At 49.6% G+C, this 25,484-nt stretch overlaps 1 protein-coding gene across 2 annotated transcripts in view; it reads left to right on the top strand.

Moving 5' to 3' along the window:
- insc (INSC spindle orientation adaptor protein) overlaps positions 1 to 25,484 on the top strand; it is an 87,124-nt gene that overhangs the window by 41,230 nt on the left and 20,410 nt on the right. For both annotated transcript variants that reach the window (XM_033634218.2, XM_033634219.2), the window contains exons 3-6: positions 13,718 to 14,084; positions 20,001 to 20,053; positions 20,142 to 20,265; positions 20,685 to 20,798. In XM_033634218.2, the coding sequence (XP_033490109.1) occupies positions 13,718 to 14,084; positions 20,001 to 20,053; positions 20,142 to 20,265; positions 20,685 to 20,798 (658 nt within the window). The remainder of the gene's footprint in view (positions 1 to 13,717; positions 14,085 to 20,000; positions 20,054 to 20,141; positions 20,266 to 20,684; positions 20,799 to 25,484) is intronic.

Genomic DNA, 25,484 nt, shown 5'->3' with positions numbered 1-25,484 from the left:
GGCGAGGGTTTCCCTCCGCTGTCAGCTGATGATCTCGTCTTTAAAGCAGCCGGGTGTCTTTAAAGGATGTACTGGGTTACTGAGGTTCATGTGACTGATGTTTTACACTTTCTCAGCTAAAGTCTGAACATCATATCTGAGATGAGTCGCTGCTTTTAACCAGCGAGTCGTTTAAATTACTATGAACGTTCCCTCTGTTAGAAACATGTATGTCATTAACTTCCTGTTGCTGCCTCAGAGTTTGTTCTTTTAAATCCTGGATGAAGAATCCAAAATAATATGAATGAAGGAAATATACTTGTAATGTGTGTGTGTGTGTGTGTACTTGTACATGCTACATAGTGAGGACCAATACACTTATTTTACCAACAGAGTAAGGACACTTTTGGAAAGTGAGGACTCTCTGGCTGCTCCTCAGTTTTTCAGAGGCCAGTTTGAGGGTTAAGACTTTGGTTTAGAGTTAAGGTTACAGTTAGGTTTAGGTTACAGTCAGGGTTAAAGGTCGGGGGTAGAGTTAGGGTTAGAAGACAGGTGAATTCAGAAGGTGTTAATGATAGGAGTTTAGTAATTCAGTTTGTCCGTGAGGGAGAGAAACACAGAAGAGATAAGTTAGTGAGGAGGCAAGGGTGTGGCTGCCTAGAAGGTGCTTGTGATTGAGAAATGCAAGTAGATTTAGGGGGAAAGCTTGTTGTTCCCCAGGAAATAGTTTGTACCAAACAGAGGCCTGACATAGTGTTGTGGTCAGTAAGTCAACAGATAGTTTATTTCACTGAGCTGACAGTTCCTTGGGAAGACGCAGTGGAAGAAGCCTATGAAAGAAAAAAGCTTAGATATGCAGACTTAGGAGCAGAAGCTGAGCAGCGAGGATGGAAGACTAGGATTTGTCCAGTGGAAGTGGGGTGTAGGGGATTCATAGCAAGATCAACTGTCTCACTCCTGGGGGAACTCGGAGTGCGGGGACAGAATTTGAGGAAGACAGTGAGGGAAATGTCAGATGAAGCAATTAAATGTAGCCAGTTCATCTATAAGAGAAGAAATAATGTCAGTTGGGGGCAGCAGGGGGAACTACTAAGCAGGGCACATAACTCCTTGAGATCAGGTGGAGAGATCCACTTCCTGTCAGGAGGAAATCCAGGAAGAGGAAGGTTATTTAAGTGTGGGAGTGGCCTATTTGAATCCATTTTGTTTGAGACCATGCTGCAAGGTGAGTGTGTTTGCTGATCCTGTGAGTTAATCTGTTTCCTTTAACGTTAGCTTATATTGTAGTTATGCTATGTAGCGTGTGAAATAGAGTGTGGTGAATGTGCTAGGAAAGGTAGTATCAGCACTGTCTCTACCTGGAGCTCGCATGTATGGAGCCTGGGTTTGGTTGAAGGTGGCAGTGCTGTTTGGGCTGAGAAAGCCATGTGTAAGTAAGGTAAAGGAGGTTATTGGGTTGGTGTGGGGAGCAGTGAGACCTGGCATTAGGGGAGTGTCTCTGGGACGCCAGAGATCACTGTCTAGCCTCCTGGAGGTGTCGTGGGACCAACTAGACGAAACACTGGTGAAAGGAGGTTCCCACCCGATGACCCCAAAGACATGTTAGTTATCACTGCTCACTGGTCTGTATAGTTAAGCCTTGCCATAATAGCTTATCGTAGGGCTTAGGAGGTTATTCACTGAGTGTTGATCCTTTCTCTAGAGCACAAACTTCTTGTGTTTATTTGAACTAGGGTTAGGGAATGCATTATGTCAGTGAGGGTCCTCACAAAGATAGGAGTACAAGATTTGTGTGTGTGATGTCAATAAGTTAAACAGCATAAAAACAAACTGCGTGGCCTCTACATACGTGTCACACCTGAGTTATTGTAATAACGAGTCTCTGACCTGTAAACAGCAGCGAGTCCACGTCCAGGCAGCTGTTTGTAACTCTCTCATATATCTGAATCAATAAAACACAAGAGTCTGAAGGAACCCCGCCTCCATCAGCCCAGGTCTGCTGTGTGGTCCAATCAAATTAAATGTATTATTGTAAGACACAGTCACACCTGAGCTGCAGGTGAGTGATCATCATCACCACCGTCACCTGCTGAGACCATGTTCCATGTTGGACCTGATGGATGCTGATGAAGCAGGATGTGTTGATGTGCAGCACTCGTCCTCCAAACTCTGCATAGTCCTCTGGAGAAGCTGCTCTCTGAATGTCAGTTTGTGACGTCTCTTCAGGAGCTGATGACAAATTGTCTTCTAATCTTCTCCATCCAACAGCCAGCTTCCAAACACACTGTGGTGTCCTGTCATTGAAACAGCAGCACTGTTCAGGTCCTGGTGCTTCAGGTGGAGCGGCCCACAATGCATCACTGACGACACCACCACAGTGTTACAGTGTTGGAGCCAGGCTGTAAGTTCAACAGTAACTGCTCACAGGGCCGTCTGTGTGTTTCATGGACGAGATCAAACCATCAGCTGGTTACACACAGCGACGGTCCACACAGACCTGTTAGCTGTTGGTTGAAGCTGCGACTCTTCTGGTTGCAGCTCTCCAGAGTTGAACTGCACAATGATGCAAAGATGCAAAATTCTCTCTGCCACAGGAAGTGAATGTTTTATTCACCTCTTCCCTCATGTTGAAGAGAAGTTAATTGTAGATAAATTTCCCTTGTGTGTCTGAACCATGATCACATAGATGCAGAGTATTTGAACCCTCACACAGCCGGCCATCACAGCTACATGCTAACAGACCAGCCAAGCTCTCTCTGAGCTTAATGTGGGCCTGACGCATCTACGAGTGTGACATCACACCATCAGACATTTCCTAACTATGCAGATGTCAGTCAGTGAAGAAAATGGAGCACAATGCTGAGGTGTGAGGTTTGTTACACTGCCCCCTACAGTTTGGGAGGATATCAGTTTACTGTGAGGAGGAGCAGAAACTCAGAGAATAAAACCCCAAACATTTCCTCGCCATGATTCTGCGTCAGATCACACATGTGACCATCAGTGTGGAGAGGCGTAACTGAGGCTTCACACTCTGAAGTCACAAACATTTGTCTGTTTTTGGTAAATGTGGGGCTGAGTTGAGGACAGACGACCGTGGAGCCTTTCAGTGACTCATCCTGCAGAACAATGTGAAAAAAGTGAATCATCTAAAAGCTCAAGTTTTATTTTCACCTGCTGTGTGACAGGAAGAGAGCTCCAGCACCAGCCTCAGCCCCTCCGTACGGCCTCACAGGACTCTGCATGTTTCTGGACAGAGGTGATGTCATCATGTCTTTTAATCTTCACAAAGTTTAAGATATTTTCTTTGTGGTTTTACGTCTTTCTCAGACCTGTTTACACGCTACAATTAAGATTCATTTATTTTAAAGACACACGCTGCAGTCCTGTTTTAAAGCTGTTGATATTCCATATTTTCCTTATTGTCCCGTGCCAGCAGTGTGTGAGTGTCTCTCAGTACTTTCTGTCGTCCCTTTCGTGTCCAAGGACTTTCATTTCTTGCACGCCATAAAGTTTTATTGACAGCTGTGTAGGATCAGAAACTCTGCTGTAAAACAACCTCAGAATTCTGCAGAAATCCTTTAAAAATGTCTCTAATATGACTTCACAAGACAGTTCAGAGCAGCTTCAGGCCGCTCGGTTTAATTAAACAAGTTTGGGTTTCATTAAATGTCGATTCAGACTCTGCGTCTGATCGTCATACACAGAGGACACTGAACACAGAGGACACTGAACACAGTCAGGGGACACTGAACACAGTCAGAGGACACTGAACACAGTCAGGGGACACTGAACACAGTCAGAGGACACTGAACACAGTCAGGGGACACTGAACACAGTCAGAGGACACTGAACACAGTCAGGGGACACTGAACACAGTCAGAGGACACTGAACACAGTCAGGGGACACTGAACACAGTCAGGGGACACTGAACACAGTCAGGGGACACTGAACACGGGACACTGAACACAGACGCTCAGGGACAGAAACATTTTTAAATCTCACAGTAACGTGTAAAAACAGAATCGTCTCTGATGAAGCAGCTCCTGTCGTCGTCGCCGTCTGACTGACAGATGAGAAAGTGCGAAGCTTCATCTCCACGGTGGGATCCCTGTGTGGATAATAGAGCTGCTGTCGTCTGACCCTCTCTTGGCCCTGCATGTAAATATTTGTCATTCCCTGCGAGCTGAAGTGCACCGCTTCCCCTCCTTTGGAAAACAAGCCTATTATTATCATCTCCCTTTTTTTTTTTCATCTCTCCCCGCAGTGCTGAGGGGAACGTTTTGTGGCTTGATGGGCGTGTAAATCAAGACGGGTTCATCCTTCTGTGCTGCTGTTATATAACTGTGGAAAATGGTTTGAAATGGCCGCAGCGGCTCTGATGATATGAAGAGACTGTTTCCACACTGCTGCACGCTTTACATCTGCCTGTTTATACGTGTCCACACTCACAGTGTCACTTTGACACAGCTCATGGCTGAGAAACAGAATACGAGTCTGTTCCTCTGCAGAGACCAATGTGTCGCTTAATTGTATGAAATGTAGGAAAATGATGGCGATTAAGACGTGAGAGCTCTCCATCTCCTCCTCCTCCTCCTCCTCCATCTCTCCATCTCCTCCTCCTCCTCCTCCTCCTCCATCTCTCTATCTCCTCCTCAGTGGCTAATTTGACTCACTTAGTTTGAGTCACAGTGTTGTTCAGCGCGGGGTGATTAATCTCTGTAACAAGACACACTCTGAGACCTGCAGAGAAACATGAAAAACCCTGAGGCAGGTTCAGTCGTATTTTATTTGCAGGGAACGTTTAGGAGAAATTAATTTCTTTAATCGCTCAGATTTAAACTGAAACTCATATCTCATCCATTTTCAGAAGTTAGGACCATCACTATGAAGCCATTTAGCCCACTTAGCAGAACAAGCTCCATATTAATGAGTCCTGCACTGTGTAACACTGAGCACTCATTTATTCCAGTCTACATCCACAGCTAATTACGTCTTCATCCCCTCACACACCATCCAGATTTATGTGCACGCACAGTCTGAACCGGTGAGCTTCACCGAAATCTGCAACCTGCAGGTTTCACTGCTTTACATCCTTAGTCCTCCTCCTCCTCCTCCTCCTCCTCCTCACCCGACAGCTGATCAACTGTGAAATACAGATACATACGCATCTGTATGTGTGTGTGTGTGTGTGTGTGTGTGTGTGTGTGTGTGTGCAGGTAAAAATAGTTTGAACGTGTTGGACTGTGTTACAGACAGGACTCAGCTGACTCAGAAACAGACTTTAATGTGTTTCTACTGGTGACGTTTCTTAAAGTAAAGTTCATGTTGTGTAAACCACACGTGTGTAACATCTGTCAGTCATGACACCACTGCAGACCACTGCTCAACACCAACAACTAACAAACCAGGTGTCTTTTACCAAGACATGCGGCACGTCCAGCCACGATGGTGCCACCAGAACTGGGTGTGCGTTCAGCAGACATTGTGAATGTTGCACCAAAGCGGAGGGTTTTTAACAAGGCATCGGGGCCTTTCCAGCACACTGTGGCACCAAACAGGTGTTTCCGAGGGAGACATCACGGCACGTCAGGCGGTGACTGCTGCACCAAATGCTGGTGTTTTTCAGCAAGACTCTGGGACATTTCCAGCTGTGACTGTGGCACTACAGCCGGGTGTCTTTAATAAAGACATTTCAAGCCACAGACTGTAACTAAACACTGCTGGTGAAATGTACAGTTTGCAGATATTTGCTGCAGGATAACAAATGTTGTGTATCTTTGTAGAAACATACACTGACACTTCTTCACTGATGAAGCTGCATCACCTCTCAATAAGAGTTTATTCTGACCTTAACAAAGTGAACATGAGTGTCATCAGTGAGCAGCTGTGTGTGACCTCGCTGTCGTCTCACAGTCGATATCGTCCTGATGATGAAGTGCTGTGTAACCAGCTCTGGTTAAAAGCTGAAACCCGATATGTTGCAGATGTTATGTAATGATGTTGGCTGCTGCTGCTGGTCAAAGACAGATCTTTGTTTCTGAGCGAACACACAGACACAACGATTCAGCACGCCATCCCATATTCAATAGCAATGCAATAACCAGAGTCTCCATGGAGCTGCAGACGAAGCCCAGAGAGCCCAGAGGAAAATATCAGGTTCATTAGAGACCTGTTCCCACGTGTTGACTCAAAGCAGAGGTGGCTGTTGAAGCCATCGACCCGTCCTCTCTCAGGGAGCTTTGACTCAGCGGCGGCGGGACTCTGGATTGAACCCTTAAGCCTGCGTTGATTAGGGAGGCTGCAGGGAGAGGCTGGAGTGGGGAGGAGTGTTAAAGCGCCTCCGTGTTCAAACTAACGAGTGTGGAAACTGGCAGTTATTGGTGGATAATTGACCCCGAGCACACATCATTGATTTGAGGAAGGCTGTGGGGGCGTGAGCGCCGCTGTTACACTGTGTGGCACAAACGTAATGGTCATTTTACAGAGGAAGAGCGTGGGTTTTATTTTCATCTACAAGGATCATTTTAATAAGACTGTAGACTCTCACACTGTGTCTGTGCAGCTCTCATCACAAACTGCATTTATTTCTTATATTTGAAGCAGTGTGGTTCGTTTTATTGTAACATTACATTAATAATGTCAGATTAATCTTCTATAACGTCTGTAACTGACGGCTCACACATTATTTACTGCACCTGTTCATCTTTGTCATTCAGCCACGTTCAGCTCACACTGATGACACATTTTACTGTGAAAGGTTTGAAACGATTAATCTTCAGACGGCAGAAACAAACAAAGCCTCATTAGTTACGACTGTGAGCCACTAAGTAAATCTTTATTTATACAGCACCTTTCACAGCTCGAAGTCACAAAGTGCTTCACAATAAATATACAAACAGTTAAATAAATAGAAAACACAGCAAGTACAAACAGCAAAAGATACAGTGCAACTGAAACAACAATCTAGATAATTACTTACAGCTGTCCAAACGCCTGCCTGAAAACCTGAGTCTTCAAATGCATCTTAAAGACGTGGACAGAGGGTAAGGATCTCACGTCCAAGGAGTCCCAAAGCTTTGGGGCCACGGATTGAAAAGCTCGGTCACCTCGAGTTTTCAGCCTCGTCCGATGCACAGCCAGGAGCCCCTGGTTAGAAGACCTCAGTGACCGGTTCAGGATGTAGAGGAGCTCGCAGGTGTGAGCGGGGACTACTTTGTGGACGGCTGTGTATGTCAGGACCAGGACCTTGAACTGGAATCTAATGTGAACAGGAAGCCAGTGCAGAGACGCCAGGATGGGTGTGACATGGCAAGACTTGACTGAGTCACAGTCTGACACAGTCTGTCCTCAGCATGGACACAGTCTGTCCTCAGCATGGACACAGTCTGTCCTCAGCATGGACACAGTCTGTCCTCAGCATGGACACAGTCTGTCCTCAGCATGGACGCACAGTCTGTCCTCAGCATGGACACAGACTGTCCTCAGCATGGACACAGTTTGTCCTCAGCATGGACACAGTCTGTCCTCAGCATGGACGCACAGTCTGTCCTCAGCATGGACACAGTCTGTCCTCAGCATGGACACAGTCTGTCCTCAGCATGGACACACAGTTTGTCCTCAGCATGGACACAGTCTGTCCTCAGCATGGACGCACAGTCTGTCCTCAGCATGGACACACAGTTTGTCCTCAGCATGGACACAGTCTGTCCTCAGCATGGACACAGTCTGTCCTCAGCATGGACGCACAGTCTGTCCTCAGCATGGACACAGTTTGTCCTCAGCATGGACACACAGTCTGTCCTCAGCATGGACACAGTCTGTCCTCAGCATGGACACAGTCTGTCCTCAGCATGGACACAGTTTGTCCTCAGCATGGACACAGTCTGTCCTCAGCATGGACACACAGTCTGTCCTCAGCATGGACACAATTTGTCCTCAGCATGGACACAGACTGTCCTCAGCATGGACACACAGTCTGTCCTCAGCATGGACACAGACTGTCCTCAGCATGGACACACAGTCTGTACTCAGCATGGACACACAGTTTGTCCTCAGCATGGACACAGTCTGTCCTCAGCATGGACACACAGTCTGTCCTCAGCATGGACACAATTTGTCCTCAGCATGGACACAGACTGTCCTCAGCATGGACACACAGTCTGTACTCAGCATGGACACACAGTTTGTCCTCAGCATGGACACAGTCTGTCCTCAGCATGGACACAGTTTGTCCTCAGCATGGACACAGTCTGTCCTCAGCATGGACACAGTTTTTCCTCGGCATGGACACAGTCTGTCCTCAGCATGGACACAGAGTCTGTCCTCAGCATGGACACAGTTTGTCCTCAGCATGGACACACAGTCTGTCCTCAGCATGGACACAGTTTTTCCTCGGCATGGACACAGTCTGTCCTCAGCATGGACACAGTTTGTCCTCAGCATGGACACACAGTTTGTCCTCAGCATGGACACAGTCTGTCCTCAGCATGGACACAATTTGTCCTCAGCATGGACACAGTCTGTCCTCAGCATGGACACACAGTCTGTCCTCAGCATGGACACAGTTTGTCCTCCGCATGGACACACAGTCTGTCCCCAGCATGGACACAGTCTGTCCTCAGCATGGACACATTCTGTCCTCAGCATGGACACACAGTTTGTCCTCAGCATGGACACGATTTGTCCTCAGCATGGACACAGTCTGTCCCCAGCATGGACACAGTCTGTCCTCCGCATGGACACACAGTCTGTCCCCAGCATGGACACACAGTCTGTCCTCAGCATGAACACATAGTCTGTCCTCAGCATGGACGCACAGTCTGTCCTCAGCATGGACACAATTTGTCCTCAGCATGGACACAGAATGTCCTCAGCATGAACACACAGTCTGTCGTCAGCATGGACGCACAGTCTGTCCTCAGCATGGACACACAGTTTGTCCTCAGCATGGACACAGTCTGTCCTCAGCATGGACGCACAGTCTGTCCTCAGCATGGACACACAGTCTGTCCTCAGCATGGACACAATTTGTCCTCAGCATGGACACAGTCTGTCCTCAGCATGGACACACAGTCTGTCCTCAGCATGGACACAGTTTGTCCTCCGCATGGACACACAGTCTGTCCCCAGCATGGACACAGTCTGTCCTCAGCATGGACACATTCTGTCCTCAGCATGGACACACAGTTTGTCCTCAGCATGGACACGATTTGTCCTCAGCATGGACACAGTCTGTCCCCAGCATGGACACAGTCTGTCCTCCGCATGGACACACAGTCTGTCCCCAGCATGGACACAGTCTGTCCTCAGCATGGACACAATTTGTCCTCAGCATGGACACAGTCTGTCCTCAGCATGAACACATAGTCTGTCCTCAGCATGGACGCACAGTCTGTCCTCAGCATGGACACACAGTTTGTCCTCAGCATGGACACAGTCTGTCCTCAGCATGGACACAATTTGTCCTCAGCATGGACACAGAATGTCCTCAGCATGAACACACAGTCTGTCGTCAGCATGGACGCACAGTCTGTCCTCAGCATGGACACACAGTTTGTCCTCAGCATGGACACAGTCTGTCCTCAGCATGGACGCACAGTTTGTCCTCAGCATGGACACAGTTTGTCCTCAGCATGGACATAGACTGTCCTCAGCATGAACACACAGTCTGTCCTCAGCATGGACGCACAGTCTGTCCTCAGCATGGACACACAGTTTGTCCTCAGCATGGACACAGTCTGTCCTCAGCATGGACGCACAGTCTGTCCTCAGCATGGACACACAGTCTGTCCAAAGCATGGACACACAGTCTGTCCTCAGCATGGACACACAGTTTGTCCTCAGCATGGACACACAGTTTGTCCTCAGCATGGACACACAGTCTGTCCTCAGCATGGACACAGTCTGTCCTCAGCATGGACACAGTTTGTCCTCAGCATGGACACAGACTGTCCTCAGCATGGACACACAGTCTGTCCTCAGCATGGACGCACAGTCTGTCCTCAGCATGGACACACAGTCTGTCCTCAGCATGGACACAGTTTGTCCTCAGCATGGACGCACAGTCTGTCCTCAGCATGGACACACAGTCTGTCGTCAGCATGGACGCACAGTCTGTCCTCAGCATGGACACACAGTTTGTCCTCAGCATGGACACAGTCTGTCCTCAGCATGAACACACAGTCTGTCCTCAGCATGGACGCACAGTCTGTCCTCAGCATGGACACACAGTTTGTCCTCAGCATGGACACAGTCTGTCCTCAGCATGGACGCACAGTCTGTCCTCAGCATGGACACACAGTCTGTCCAAAGCATGGACACACAGTCTGTCCTCAGCATGGACACACAGTTTGTCCTCAGCATGGACACACAGTTTGTCCTCAGCATGGACACACAGTCTGTCCTCAGCATGGACACAGTCTGTCCTCAGCATGGACACAGTTTGTCCTCAGCATGGACACAGACTGTCCTCAGCATGGACACACAGTCTGTCCTCAGCATGGACGCACAGTCTGTCCTCAGCATGGACACACAGTCTGTCCTCAGCATGGACACAGTTTGTCCTCAGCATGGACGCACAGTCTGTCCTCAGCATGGACACACAGTCTGTCGTCAGCATGGACGCACAGTCTGTCCTCAGCATGGACACACAGTTTGTCCTCAGCATGGACACAGTCTGTCCTCAGCATGGACGCACAGTTTGTCCTCAGCATGGACACAGTTTGTCCTCAGCATGGACATAGACTGTCCTCAGCATGAACACACAGTCTGTCCTCAGCATGGACGCACAGTCTGTCCTCAGCATGGACACACAGTTTGTCCTCAGCATGGACACAGTCTGTCCTCAGCATGGACGCACAGTCTGTCCTCAGCATGGACACACAGTCTGTCCAAAGCATGGACACAGTTTGTCCTCAGCATGGACGCACAGTCTGTCCTCAGCATGGACACACAGTCTGTCCTCAGCATGGACACACAGTCTGTCCTCAGCATGGACACACAGTTTGTCCTCAGCATGGACACACAGTTTGTCCTCAGCATGGACACAGTTTGTCCTCAGCATGGACACACAGTCTGTCCTCAGCATGGACACACAGTCTGTCCTCAGCATGGACACAGTTTGTCCTCAGCATGGACACAGTCTGTCCTCAGCATGGACACAGTTTGTCCTCAGCATGGACACAGACTGTCCTCAGCATGGACATAGTCTGTCCTCAGCATGGACACACAGTTTGTCCTCAGCATGGACACAGTTTGTCCTCAGCATGGACACACAGTCTGTCCTCAGCATGGACACAGTTTGTCCTCAGCATGGACACACAGTTTGTCCTCAGCATGGACACAGTCTGTCCTCAGCATGGACACACAGTTTGTCCTCAGCATGGACACAGTTTGTCCTCAGCATGGACACACAGTCTGTCCTCAGCATGGACACACAGTCTGTCCCCAGCATGGACACAGTCTGTCCTCAGCATGGACACACAGTTTGTCCTCGGCATGGACACAGTCTGTCCTCAGCATGGACACACAGTTTGTCCTCAGCATGGACACACAGTCTGTCCTCAGCATGGACACAGTTTGTCTTCAGCATGGACACAGTCTGTCCTCAGCATGGACACAGTCTGTCCTCAGCATGGACACACAGTTTGTCCTCAGCATGGACACACAGTCTGTCCTCAGCATGGACACACAGTTTGTCCTCAGCATGGACACACAGTCTGTCCTCAGCATGGACACAGTCTGTCCTCAGCATGGACACAGTTTGTCCTCAGCATGGACACAGTCTGTCCCCAGCATGGACACAGTCTGTCCTCAGCATGGACACACAGTTTGTCCTCGGCATGGACACAGTCTGTCCTCAGCATGGACACACAGTTTGTCCTCAGCATGGACACACAGTCTGTCCTCAGCATGGACACAGTCTGTCCTCAGCATGGACACACAGTTTGTCCTCAGCATGGACACACAGTCTGTCCTCAGCATGGACACAGTTTGTCCTCAGCATGGACACACAGTCTGTCCTCAGCATGGACACACAGTTTGTCCTCAGCATGGACACACAGTCTGTCCTCAGCATGGACACAGTCTGTCCTCAGCATGGACACAGTTTGTCCTCAGCATGGACACAGTCTGTCCCCAGCATGGACACAGTCTGTCCTCAGCATGGACACACAGTTTGTCCTCGGCATGGACACAGTCTGTCCTCAGCATGGACACACAGTTTGTCCTCAGCATGGACACACAGTCTGTCCTCAGCATGGACACAGTTTGTCCTCAGCATGGACACACAGTTTGTCCTCAGCATGGACACAGTTTGTCTTCAGCATGGACACAGTCTGTCCTCAGCATGGACACAGTCTGTCCTCAGCATGGACACACAGTTTGTCCTCAGCATGGACACACAGTCTGTCCTCAGCATGGACACACAGTTTGTCCTCAGCATGGACACACAGTCTGTCCTCAGCATGGACACAGTCTGTCCTCAGCATGGACACAGTTTGTCCTCAGCATGGACACAGTCTGTCCCCAGCATGGACACAGTCTGTCCTCAGCATGGACACACAGTTTGTCCTCGGCATGGACACAGTCTGTCCTCAGCATGGACACACAGTTTGTCCTCAGCATGGACACACAGTCTGTCCTCAGCATGGACACAGTCTGTCCTCAGCATGGACACACAGTTTGTCCTCAGCATGGACACAGTTTGTCTTCAGCATGGACACAGTCTGTCCTCAGCATGGACACAGTCTGTCCTCAGCATGGACACAGTCTGTCCTCAGCATGGACACACAGTTTGTCCTCAGCATGGACACACAGTTTGTCCTCAGCATGGACACAGTTTGTCTTCAGCATGGACACAGTCTGTCCTCAGCATGGACACAGTCTGTCCTCAGCATGGACACACAGTTTGTCCTCAGCATGGACACACAGTCTGTCCTCAGCATGGACACACAGTTTGTCCTCAGCATGGACACACAGTCTGTCCTCAGCATGGACACAGTCTGTCCTCAGCATGGACACAGTTTGTCCTCAGCATGGACACAGTCTGTCCCCAGCATGGACACAGTCTGTCCTCAGCATGGACACACAGTTTGTCCTCAGCATGGACACACAGTCTGTCCTCAGCATGGACACAGTCTGTCCTCAGCATGGACACACAGTTTGTCCTCAGCATGGACACAGTTTGTCTTCAGCATGGACACAGTCTGTCCTCAGCATGGACACAGTCTGTCCTCAGCATGGACACAGTCTGTCCTCAGCATGGACACAGTCTGTCCTCAGCATGGACACAGTCTGTCCCTGAGGTCAGGTGTTGCAGCAACATGTTTCTGTTTGAGCTCAGTATTTTTATATGAACACTGATTTCCTGTTGTGAAACCGTTCAGACTGTTTATGTTGATTTTCTGTCTGTAAATCGATTCAGAGGCAAAGAATGAATTTAGTCTGCGAGCACAGATCGATGGAGACGAGTGAACTCTGGTCTGAGCGACCTGACCTCAGTCTGATGGATCCACATGGACAGACTGAATATTGATGCTTTGTATTCCAATAAACTCTAAACATGGACGAGTCATTTAGAAAAATCTGCAGCATTTGATGAATCTTGATGTCGTGAAGTCCACATGTCTCCTGTGTCCTGTGTGTCTTTCATCAGGTCGTCCTCACACTCAGCTGTTTCTGTCTGATAACGCTCTGTCTCAACCCTCCTTTATCTCCCTGTGTTTGTTCCTCCCACAGTACCCGCATGCAGTCTCTCCAGGTGGACTCAGTCCAGCGCTGGATGGAGGACCTCCGCCACATGACGGAGGTGGAGTGTATGTGCGTCCTCCAGGCCAAACCCATCGGGGTGGAGGAGGACGCCCAGCAGGGCGAGCTGATCGTGGCCTCTGGGGTCGGAGCGGGGGACCACGTGGCCAGAAACAACCTGCAGACGCTGCTCCGCCGAGCGCTGGTGGTCAGCACGGAGCTCGGCAAGATGTTCCAGCGTCTGGAGAAAGGCCGCTGGCAGAGGGTCCACAGCACCGCCGTCAGGGCCAACTGCCATGTGCGCTCACTGGTGCACGAGTACAGCGCCGCCCGGAGCACGCCGCCTGAGATGCAGAAGGTGATTCTTGACTGTGACCCTGTGTGACGCTCTGTGTGACGCTCTGTGTGACGATGTGTGTGACGCCCTGTGTGACGATGTGTGTGACGCCCTTTGTGATTCTCTGTGTGACGCCCTGTGTGACGATGTGTGTGACGCCCTTTGTGATTCTCTGTGTGATCCTGTGTGACGCTCTGTGTGACGCTCTGTGTGACACTCTGTGTGACCTTCTGTGTGACGCTCTGTGTGACACTCGGTGTGACGCCCTGTGTGACGATGTGTGTGACGCCCTGTGTGACGATGTGTGTGACGCCCTTTGTGATTCTCTGTGTGATCCTGTGTGACGCTCTGTGTGACGCTCTGTGTGACACTCTGTGTGACCTTCTGTGTGACGCTCTGTGTGACACTCTGTGTGACGCCCTGTGTGACGATGTGTGTGACGCCCTGTGTGACGATGTGTGTGATTCTCTGTGTGATCCTGTGTGACGCTCTGTGTGACACTCTGTGTGACCTTCTGTGTGACGCTCTGTGTGACACTCGGTGTGACGCTCTGTGTGACGCCCTGTGTGACGATGTGTGTGACGCCCTTTGTGATTCTCTGTGTGATGCTCTGTGTGACGCTCTGTGTGACGCTCTGTGTGACACTCTGTGTGACACTCTGTGTGACGCTCTGTGTGACACTCTGTGTGACACTCTGTGTGACGCTCTGTGTGACACTCTTTGTGATGCTCTGTGTGACACTCTGTGTGACGCCCTGTGTGACACTCTGTGTGACACTCTGTGTGACGCTCTGTGTGACACTCTTTGTGATGCTCTGTGTGACACTCTGTGTGACGCCCTGTGTGACACTCTGTGTGACACTCTGTGTGACGCTCTGTGTGACACTCTGTGTGACGCCCTGTGTGACGCCCTGTGTGACGCTCTGTGTGACGCTCTTTGTGACGCTCTGTGTGACACTCTGTGTGACACTCTGTGTGACACTCTGTGTGACGCCCTGTGTGACACTCTATGTGACACTCTGTGTGACGCTCTGTGTGATGCTCTGTGTGACGCTCTTTGTGACGATGTGTGTGACGCCCTTTGTGATTCTCTGTGTGATCCTGTGTGACGCTCTGTGTGACGCTCTGTGTGACACTCTGTGTGACCTTCTGTGTGACGCTCTGTGTGACACTCGGTGTGACGCCCTGTGTGACGATGTGTGTGACGCCCTGTGTGACGATGTGTGTGACGCCCTTTGTGATTCTCTGTGTGATCCTGTGTGACGCTCTGTGTGACGCTCTGTGTGACACTCTGTGTGACCTTCTGTGTGACGCTCTGTGTGACACTCGGTGTGACGCCCTGTGTGACGATGTGTGTGACGCCCTGTGTGACGATGTGTGTGATTCTCTGTGTGATCCTGTGTGACGCTCTGTGTGACACTCTGTGTGACCTTCTGTGTGACGCTCTGTGTGACACTCGGTGTGACGCTCTGTGTGACGCCCTGTGTGACGATGTGTGTGACGCCCTTTGTGATTCTCTGTGTGATGCTCTGTGTGACGCTCTGTGTGACGCTCTGTGTGACACTCTGTGTGACACTCTGTGTGACGCTCTGTGTGACACTCTGTGTGACGCCCTGTGTGACGATGTGTGTGACGCCCTGTGTGACGATGTGTGTGATTCTCTGTGTGATCCTGTGTGACGCTCTGTGTGACACTCTGTGTGACCTTCTGTGTGACGCTCTGTGTGACACTCGGTGTGACGCTCTGTGTGACGCCCTGTGTGACGATGTGTGTGACGCCCTTTGTGATTCTCTGTGTGATGCTCTGTGTGACGCTCTGTGTGACGCTCTGTGTGACACTCTGTGTGACACTCTGTGTGACGCTCTGTGTGACACTCTGTGTGACGCCCTGTGTGACGATGTGTGTGACGCCCTGTGTGACGATGTGTGTGATTCTCTGTGTGATCCTGTGTGACGCTCTGTGTGACACTCTGTGTGACCTTCTGTGTGACGCTCTGTGTGACACTCGGTGTGACGCTCTGTGTGACGCCCTGTGTGACGATGTGTGTGACGCCCTTTGTGATTCTCTGTGTGATGCTCTGTGTGACGCTCTGTGTGACGCTCTGTGTGACACTCTGTGTGACACTCTGTGTGACGCTCTGTGTGACACTCTGTGTGACACTCTGTGTGACGCTCTGTGTGACACTCTTTGTGATGCTCTGTGTGACACTCTGTGTGACGCCCTGTGTGACACTCTGTGTGACACTCTGTGTGACGCTCTGTGTGACACTCTGTGTGACGCCCTGTGTGACGCCCTGTGTGACGCTCTGTGTGACGCTCTTTGTGACGCTCTGTGTGACACTCTGTGTGACACTCTGTGTGACACTCTGTGTGACGCCCTGTGTGACACTCTATGTGACACTCTGTGTGACGCTCTGTGTGATGCTCTGTGTGACGCTCTTTGTGACGCTCTGTGTGACACTCTGTGTGACACTCTGTGTGACGCTCTGTGTGACACTCTGTGTGACACTCTGTGTGACGCCCTGTGTGACGCTCTGTGTGACACTCTGTGTGACGCTCTGTGTGACGCTCTGTGTGACGCTCTGTGTGATGCTCTGTGTGACGCTCTTTGTGATGCTCTGTGTGACACTCTGTGTGACACTCTGTGTGACACTCTGTGTGACGCCCTGTGTGACACTCTGTGTGACACTCTGTGTGACGCTCTGTGTGACGCTCTGTGTGATGCTCTGTGTGACACTCTGTGTGACACTCTGTGTGACGCTCTGTGTGACGCCCTGTGTGACACTCTGTGTGACACTCTGTGTGACGCTCTGTGTGACGCCCTGTGTGACACTCTGTGTGACACTCTGTGTGACACTCTGTGTGACGCTCTGTGTGACACTCTTTGTGATGCTCTGTGTGACACTCTGTGTGACGCCCTGTGTGACACTCTGTGTGACGCTCTGTGTGACACTCTGTGTGACACTCTGTGTGACGCTCTGTGTGACACTCTTTGTGATGCTCTGTGTGACACTCTGTGTGACGCCCTGTGTGACACTCTGTGTGACACTCTGTGTGACACTCTGTGTGACGCCCTGTGTGACGCCCTGTGTGACGCTCTGTGTGACGCTCTTTGTGACGCCCTGTGTGACGCTCTGTGTGACGCTCTTTGTGACGCTCTGTGTGACACTCTGTGTGACACTCTGTGTGACACTCTGTGTGACGCCCTGTGTGACACTCTGTGTGACACTCTGTGTGACGCTCTGTGTGATGCTCTGTGTGACGCTCTTTGTGACGCTCTGTGTGACACTCTGTGACACTCTGTGTGACGCTCTGTGTGACACTCTGTGTGACACTCTGTGTGACGCCCTGTGTGACACTCTGTGTGACACTCTGTGTGACGCTCTGTGTGACACTCTGTGTGACGCTCTGTGTGACGCTCTGTGTGACACTCTTTGTGATGCTCTGTGTGACACTCTGTGTGACGCCCTGTGTGACGCTCTGTGTGACACTCTGTGTGACGCTCTGTGTGACACTCTGTGTGACGCTCTGTGTGACGCTCTGTGTGACACTCTTTGTGATGCTCTGTGTGACACTCTGTGTGACGCCCTGTGTGACGCTCTGTGTGACACTCTATGTGACGCTCTGTGTGATGCTCTGTGTGACGCTCTTTGTGATGCTCTGTGTGACACTCTGTGTGACACTCTGTGTGACACTCTGTGTGACGCCCTGTGTGACACTCTGTGTGACACTCTGTGTGACGCTCTGTGTGACGCTCTGTGTGACACTCTTTGTGATGCTCTGTGTGACACTCTGTGTGACGCCCTGTGTGACACTCTGTGTGACGCTCTGTGTGATGCTCTGTGTGACGCTCTTTGTGATGCTCTGTGTGACACTCTGTGTGACACTCTGTGTGACGCTCTGTGTGACGCTCTGTGTGACGCTCTGTGTGACACTCTGTGTGCTGCTCTGTGTGACACTCTGTGTGACACTCTGTGTGACGCTCTGTGTGACGCCCTGTGTGACGCCCTGTGTGACGCTCTGTGTGACACTCGGTGTGACGCTCTGTGTGACGATGTGTGTGACGCCCTGTGTGACGATGTGTGTGACGCCCTTTGTGATTCTCTGTGTGACGCTCTGTGTGACGCCCTGTGTGACGCCCTGTGTGACGATGTGTGTGACACTCTTTGTGATGCTCTGTGTGACACTCTGTGTGACGCTCTGTGTGACACTCTTTGTGATGCTCTGTGTGACACTCTGTGTGACGCCCTGTGTGACACTCTGTGTGACACTCTGTGTGACACTCTGTGTGACGCTCTGTGTGACACTCTGTGTGACACTCTGTGTGACGCTCTGTGTGACACTCTGTGTGCTGCTCTGTGTGACACTCTGTGTGACACTCTGTGTGACGCTCTGTGTGACGCCCTGTGTGACGCCCTGTGTGACGCTCTGTGTGACACTCGGTGTGACGCTCTGTGTGACGATGTGTGTGACGCCCTGTGTGACGATGTGTGTGACGCCCTTTGTGATTCTCTGTGTGACGCTCTGTGTGACGCTCTGTGTGACGCCCTGTGTGACGATGTGTGTGACACTCTTTGTGATGCTCTGTGTGACACTCTGTGTGACACTCTGTGTGACGCTCTGTGTGACACTCTTTGTGATGCTCTGTGTGACACTCTGTGTGACGCCCTGTGTGACACTCTGTGTGACACTCTGTGTGACGCTCTGTGTGACACTCTTTGTGATGCTCTGTGATGCTCTGTGTGACGCTCTTTGTGATGCTCTGTGTGACACTCTGTGTGACACTCTGTGTGACACTCTGTGTGACGCTCTGTGTGACACTCTTTGTGATGCTCTGTGTGACACTCTGTGTGACACTCTGTGTGACGCTCTGTGTGACACTCTGTGTGCTGCTCTGTGTGACACTCTGTGTGACACTCTGTGTGACACTCTGTGTGACGCTCTGTGTGACGCCCTGTGTGACGCTCTGTGTGACGCTCTGTGTGACGCTCTGTGTGACACTCTGTGTGACGCCCTGTGTGACACTCTGTGTGACGCTCTGTGTGACGCTCTGTGTGACGCTCTGTGTGACACTCGGTGTGACGCTCTGTGTGACGATGTGTGTGACGCCCTGTGTGACGATGTGTGTGACGCCCTTTGTGATTCTCTGTGTGACGCTCTGTGTGACACTCTGTGTGACACTCTGTGTGACGCTCTGTGTGACACTCTGTGTGCTGCTCTGTGTGACACTCTGTGTGACGCTCTGTGTGATGCTCTGTGTGACACTCTTTGTGATGCTCTATGTGACACTGTGTGACACTCTGTGTGACGCTCTGTGTGACACTCTGTGTGCTGCTTTGTGTGACACTCTGTGTGACACTCTGTGTGACGCTCTGTGTGACACTCTGTGTGACGCTCTGTGTGACACTCTGTGTGACGCCCTGTGTGACGCCCTGTGTGACGCTCTGTGTGACACTCGGTGTGACGCTCTGTGTGACGATGTGTGTGACGCCCTTTGTGATTCTCTGTGTGATCCTGTGTGACGCTCTGTGTGACACTCTGTGTGACCTTCTGTGTGACGCTCTGTGTGACGCTCTGTGTGACGCCCTGTGTGACGCCCTGTGTGACGCTCGGTGTGACGCTCTGTGTGACGATGTGTGTGACGCCCTGTGTGACGATGTGTGTGACGCCCTTTGTGATTCTCTGTGTGATCCTGTGTGACGCTCTGTGTGACGCTCTGTGTGACACTCTGTGTGACCTTCTGTGTGACGCTCTGTGTGACACTCGGTGTGACGCTCTGTGTGACGCCCTGTGTGACGCCCTGTGTGACGCTCGGTGTGACGCTCTGTGTGACGATGTGTGTGACGCCCTGTGTGACGATGTGTGTGACGCCCTTTGTGATTCTCTGTGTGATCCTGTGTGACGCTCTGTGTGACGCTCTGTGTGTCCTGTTGTTGCAGTATGAGAAGTCTCTGCTGGACAAATGTATGGAGCTGACCAACATCACAGAAAGGTAAAACTCTGACATCACAGACGAACTGATAAACATCCAGGTGTGTCTGTGGGACATCATGCTGTCCAACATGTCTGTCCTCCCACAGGTGTCTCCACACTGATGACGAGTTCTTCCTGAAGTCCATGAGGGAGGCCATCCATGAGATCCTCACTGACGTCAGTGATTCCTTCAGTAACATGATCGACATGGCTCTGGCCAATGAGATCAGGGTACGTACCTGAGTCATGACCTCCGACTGTCTGAGAGACCGATACATGTTCAGCTGTGTCTCTGTCTGACGTGAGCTGTGACAGGTGTTCAAACTGAGGACAGCAGCTCAGTGTGTGGGAATGATAATGCTGAAGACAATGTCTATAAAAATAAAATGGTAACTTCAGAGTAATTCATTAACCTCTGCACCACCTCACATTTGACTGCGACTGATGTGTTTCTCTAATAAACGGCCCTCAGATATGATTTGGGTTCACTGAGATTAAAAATAAGATGTAGGAAAAAATCTGAAAGATCCTGTTCCACGTTTCCGAGTTTGGTGCCAGTAAAACCATCTGAAACTGGTCAGAGTTCCTCTGTAGACGGGGACCTGTTCCCTGTGCCGAGCTGCTAAATCATTCACACTGTGTGTCTGCAGGTCCTCATCAAACAGATCGAGTCCTCCGACAGCGTTCACACCATCGGCAGCGCCATCAGTAACCTGCTGTCCCTCACACAGGACGGACCTCAGCTCTGCAGCATCATCGCCAAGGTACTGTGGACACACATCACTAACACCACCCTGGTGTCCTGCTGACATCACTAACACCACCCTGGTGTCCTGCTGACATCACTAACACCACCCTGGTGTCCTGCTGACATCACTAACACCACCCAGACCACCAGTCTGACTGGGTGGAGATTAATTCCCAGCAGCACCCAGTGAAATGTGTCTGAGACAAAATTCTTTCTGCTGAGACCGGTGAGGTCATAGATCCTGACCTGCAGACCTGTAGACCTGCAGACCTGTAGACCTGTAGACCTGCAGACCTGTAGACCTGTAGACCTGCAGACCTGCAGACCTGTAGACCTGCAGACCTGCAGACCTGTAGACCTGTAGACCTGCAGACCTGTAGACCTGCAGACCTGCAGACCTGTAGACCTGTAGACCTGCAGCTGTCTCTCTGTGCAGGTCTCCATAAATCTATTTGACTGTGAGATAAGACCAGACGCACCAGACAGCAAGTCTCAACCAGCCATTAGTGAGTCCACTGATAAGACTCTTCCTGATGGGCCTCACACACACACACACACACACACACACACACACACAGAGTCAGATCGATCCTGTCAGCTCCGATTAGGACTCAGCAGTGGTGACAAACGCAGGTTGTTCAGGCATCTTTACCTTCTTTCAGTCGCTGTGCAGTGCCGCCGGTCCTGTGGGCCCTCAGAGAGGCTCCTGATAATGAATACCCAATACAGACATCCTCCACCTGTCGTTACACAACCTCCTCCACCCACTGTGGTCTGCAGCAGGTGGAGGACTCCCTGTCACAGTATTCTCTGGCTCACATCTCTGCATCACGTTATTCATGCTCTTGTTTTGAAAAGCTGCAGTGAGCTGTTTAAATATTTGTGTGATGCTCCGTCTGCGTCTCTGTGTACACACTGTGTTTAATGAGACGTTTACATGTTTGATATATGTAATATGATACCTGATACTTTCTGTACCAGTGTATCTGTGTGTGTGTGTGTGTGTGTGTGTGTGTCACTGTTGCAGCATGATGAACAGAGATGGATGATGATGATGAACAGAGATGCATGGTGGTGGATAATCTCTGGAAGCAGCAGATGGTTTTAACAATGTTAAGCAGAATAATGGACCTCAGACAGTTTGAGGCGTTGGCAGGTCGTCGGGGAAAATGAGCACTCTGTGTGATAATTAGGTCTGAAGTGGTCATTTCCTTCCGTCTGACAGCAGCACGTCCTTCTGCTCTTTGTATTTGTTTGTTGCTGACACATTACGTCAGGGTTGTTGTCGGGTCATGAAGTCATGAAGTCAGACAACAGATTGACAGTGTGAGGATGGACTCAGTGACACTACAGTTTACTCAGAGAGAGATGTGAGTGTTTGAAGCTGCGTCTGTTGATGTTTGCTGTAGTACGAGTTGGTGGGATTTTTTAAAAAATCAGTTTTAACCAGATTTACAGCAACATACTTCATATTTACTTTTCTTATTAAAAGAAATAAATGTCATGCCAATATTTAAATTAAATGTAAATACTAAATGTTTAATATTAAATCTAAACATTAATTTTAAACATTTAGCCAATATGCACATGAACACTTAGACTAAGAATTTAAATTATTTAAAAAAGATTTTAGTTCGATATTTAGATTTAATGTTTAACATGCAGATTAAAATGTAATATTTAGATTTCATTAACTTGTGTATGAGTCATTTAATTTGTTTGCACATATTAAATTAAATATTTGCATGATGATGACGATGATGATGATGAAGAGAGCAGCACGACTCATCTACATGAAGAGAACTAAAACCTTTGTGTTGTTGAAGTGAACAAAACGAGTGTGAGACGATTGTCGGCCTCTCCTCTCCTTCTCTGATTAAAACTCGTGGTGTTAAATCATATTCAGAGTTTTATTCTCGTAGAGTCTGTTGGTTGAAACTGCTGCAGGATCCTTTAATTGTTTTCCTGTTCACACTGTGAATACTGATCACATGATCGTGACTGATTCATCTCGACTGAATGATCCCGACTCGTCAGGTGAACTGAGCGGGTCACAACGTACCACGCTGATGATTTTCAAACAGTTCGTCTGATGACCCGCTCATAACCACGAAATAAAAGCTTCACATTTATACAGCAAAACATTTTCTTTAGTTTGACAGTGAGAGGTCAATCTCACACACACACACACACACACACAGTCTGACAGACAGAGTGAGAACACGCTGACGCCACACAGCAGACACCAGGCTTGTTACATGTTTAACACTGAGTCTCTTCATCAGTCACACAGCTGCAGTATCACAGAGCGACTGTGACATCATGTCTCACTGTTTACCTGTTGTCATGACGCAGACTCATCCACACGTGTCCTCGCTGCCCTGACACTGTGATGACATCATGATGCGGCCATAACTCACGCCTGCTGAGAGGCAGCGTGTGGTCAGACCGACCCCGGCAGAGAGGTCACAGACAATTACCTGTCAACAGTAAATATGACCACTGTATGTTTCTGCAAACGTGTCATTGACATGTCATTATGCAGCGGGAACATTAACACGCTTCTTTATGTTTCGACATCGTTGTGGTAAATGTTGTGTTACGGTTCGACACACTTCCTTATGGTTAAAAGGAAAAGATCATGTTATGGCTCTACATGTTCATGTCTGAGGAACCAGGCCTTCGTTCTGACGCCCCATTGGTCGTCACACGCCCAGATGTCCAGGTGAGTGTGTGCTGGACCAACGACACATCTGGTACAGTAGAAAACAAATCAGCAGCTGCTGTTCAGATGGGTTTAATGCAGAGTGACGTGTGGAGCTGGCGGCTCCTCGTCAGACTGCTGATAACTGACAGAAGGTCCTCATCTCACACACCAGTCATGTGACCCTTGTCCCAAAAGCAAACACCTTTCACTCTGGAGTCCAGTTTCTCTGAAAACACACAGTCTCTGCAGCTACTTTCAGTTTCCCACTTTGAGCCTCTGATCTCAGGAGTTTGCTCCTGCTTTCCCAGCGCTCCCAGCGCTGCCTGTGTTCAGTCAAAACATGAAATTGGCTCTTGATCTAAAGTGGGTTTTTTTGGACTAATCAGGCTTCAGGATTTTGGGTTGTCAGAACAATGGACAGTCCCTGCTGGAGACACAGCTGTGACCCAATGAAAAAACAACCACTTTTTGTGGCTTCATCCTGACAGGAGATGCAGCGACCTCTCTTTCAAAAACCAAACGTGTTTTTTGGAAACACAGTGATAGAGACAGCTGCCTTTGGTGGCTAGAACGTTGCTGTAATGACTTGTTGATTGGCGTAGTGTCACACCATCACCTCCACCTCCTCAGATACTACGCGTCACTTTAAACACCCTGATCTGACATGTATTAAACATTAAAATGTATGTGGTTTACAGAAATGATCAATACCGACATCATACGGTGTAAAAACTTAAGATGTGTCAGTTTAAATCAGCACAAAGACAAGAGTGTCTCTGAGTCCAGCAGGCATCACGGCTGAGCTTCGTCCACCAACCTTTTCTTGAACGCAGCAGAAACTAAACATTTTTAATTTAAACCTTTCTGTGTGTAAATGAAGCAGTGAAGTGCCTGGTGTGTCGGGAGGCTGCAGGCGTCATGTGAACAGAGTTCAGTTCAGGAAACGATGAGATGGAAAGAAATTACACGCTGTGTCAGCCTTCATGCAAACAACAGAGAGAGATGCGTTTTCAGACGAGTCGTGGAGTCTCACATGAGGATGTTTGTGCAGTGTGAGGATAAATGTGTTCTGTGGGCTTCACTGAAGGAGTGAGGATGAAGTCAGTGGAAACAATACAACTGCAAGAAACAACCAACCAGCTGTGAAAAGGAGAAGCAGCAGGAGGAAGAGGAGGAAGAAGAAGAAGAAGTCTGTGAGGAGGAAACAAACAGGAAGGTGTCTCTGCTGTACGCTGATGATCGTCTGAATCAAAGTGGTCGTCAGGATGGACGTCTGATGTGTTAAAGAAACATCGCTGAGTGACTTTTACACACTGGCTTCTCTTGCTGCTTTACTGCATGTCTACACAAGCTGTTGCCGTCAAATGTACAAATATCACTCCACATATAACTGCAGACACTGTTGTAGCTAGACAAGGTTTATCATTGAACAGGTCACATGATGTCCCACACATCTGCGCCCCACGAATGACGTCACATCTTTAACCTTCAGTGACATAATTAATGTAAAGTTACAGAGGTCAGGTTTAGGAACAGAAACGCGGTGAGGACTCTACACGTGACTGCAGTCCGCTCTCTGTATGAGCAGCTTCAGTTAAAGTGAACTACAGAGTCCTGCAGAGGAGCCAGCTGTCACACCTGCTGTTAACATGCTGATCTGAGCACAGGTCCAGCACACGTCACCATACACACCTGTGTCTATCACACATCTGCTCACCACTTGTGTTCGGATTTCTGCCGACGTCACTCACGTTAGAAAGGTTCAGTTATTACTGTCCACACTTTGATCTGCTCTCTCGTCACATTGGCCGTTGTGTTAGTGCAGCTGGAGATCTCACCGTCAGCTGAATCCAACATGTCTCCTTTCTGACAGCAAACTGATTGACGGTTCCTCTGTGGTGTGTTTCTGCAACTCTCTGGTGTCAGAATCACAAACAAGTTTTCACATAGAAGACATTAGCCTCAGTGTTTTGGTGCATAAAGATAAATATAGTG

Source organism: Epinephelus lanceolatus, chromosome 5, assembly GCF_041903045.1.
Source record: "Epinephelus lanceolatus isolate andai-2023 chromosome 5, ASM4190304v1, whole genome shotgun sequence".
Classification (NCBI taxonomy): Eukaryota; Metazoa; Chordata; class Actinopteri; order Perciformes; family Serranidae; genus Epinephelus; species Epinephelus lanceolatus.
Note: the sequence above shows the minus strand (reverse complement) of the source record. Positions and strands in the feature narration are given on the sequence as shown.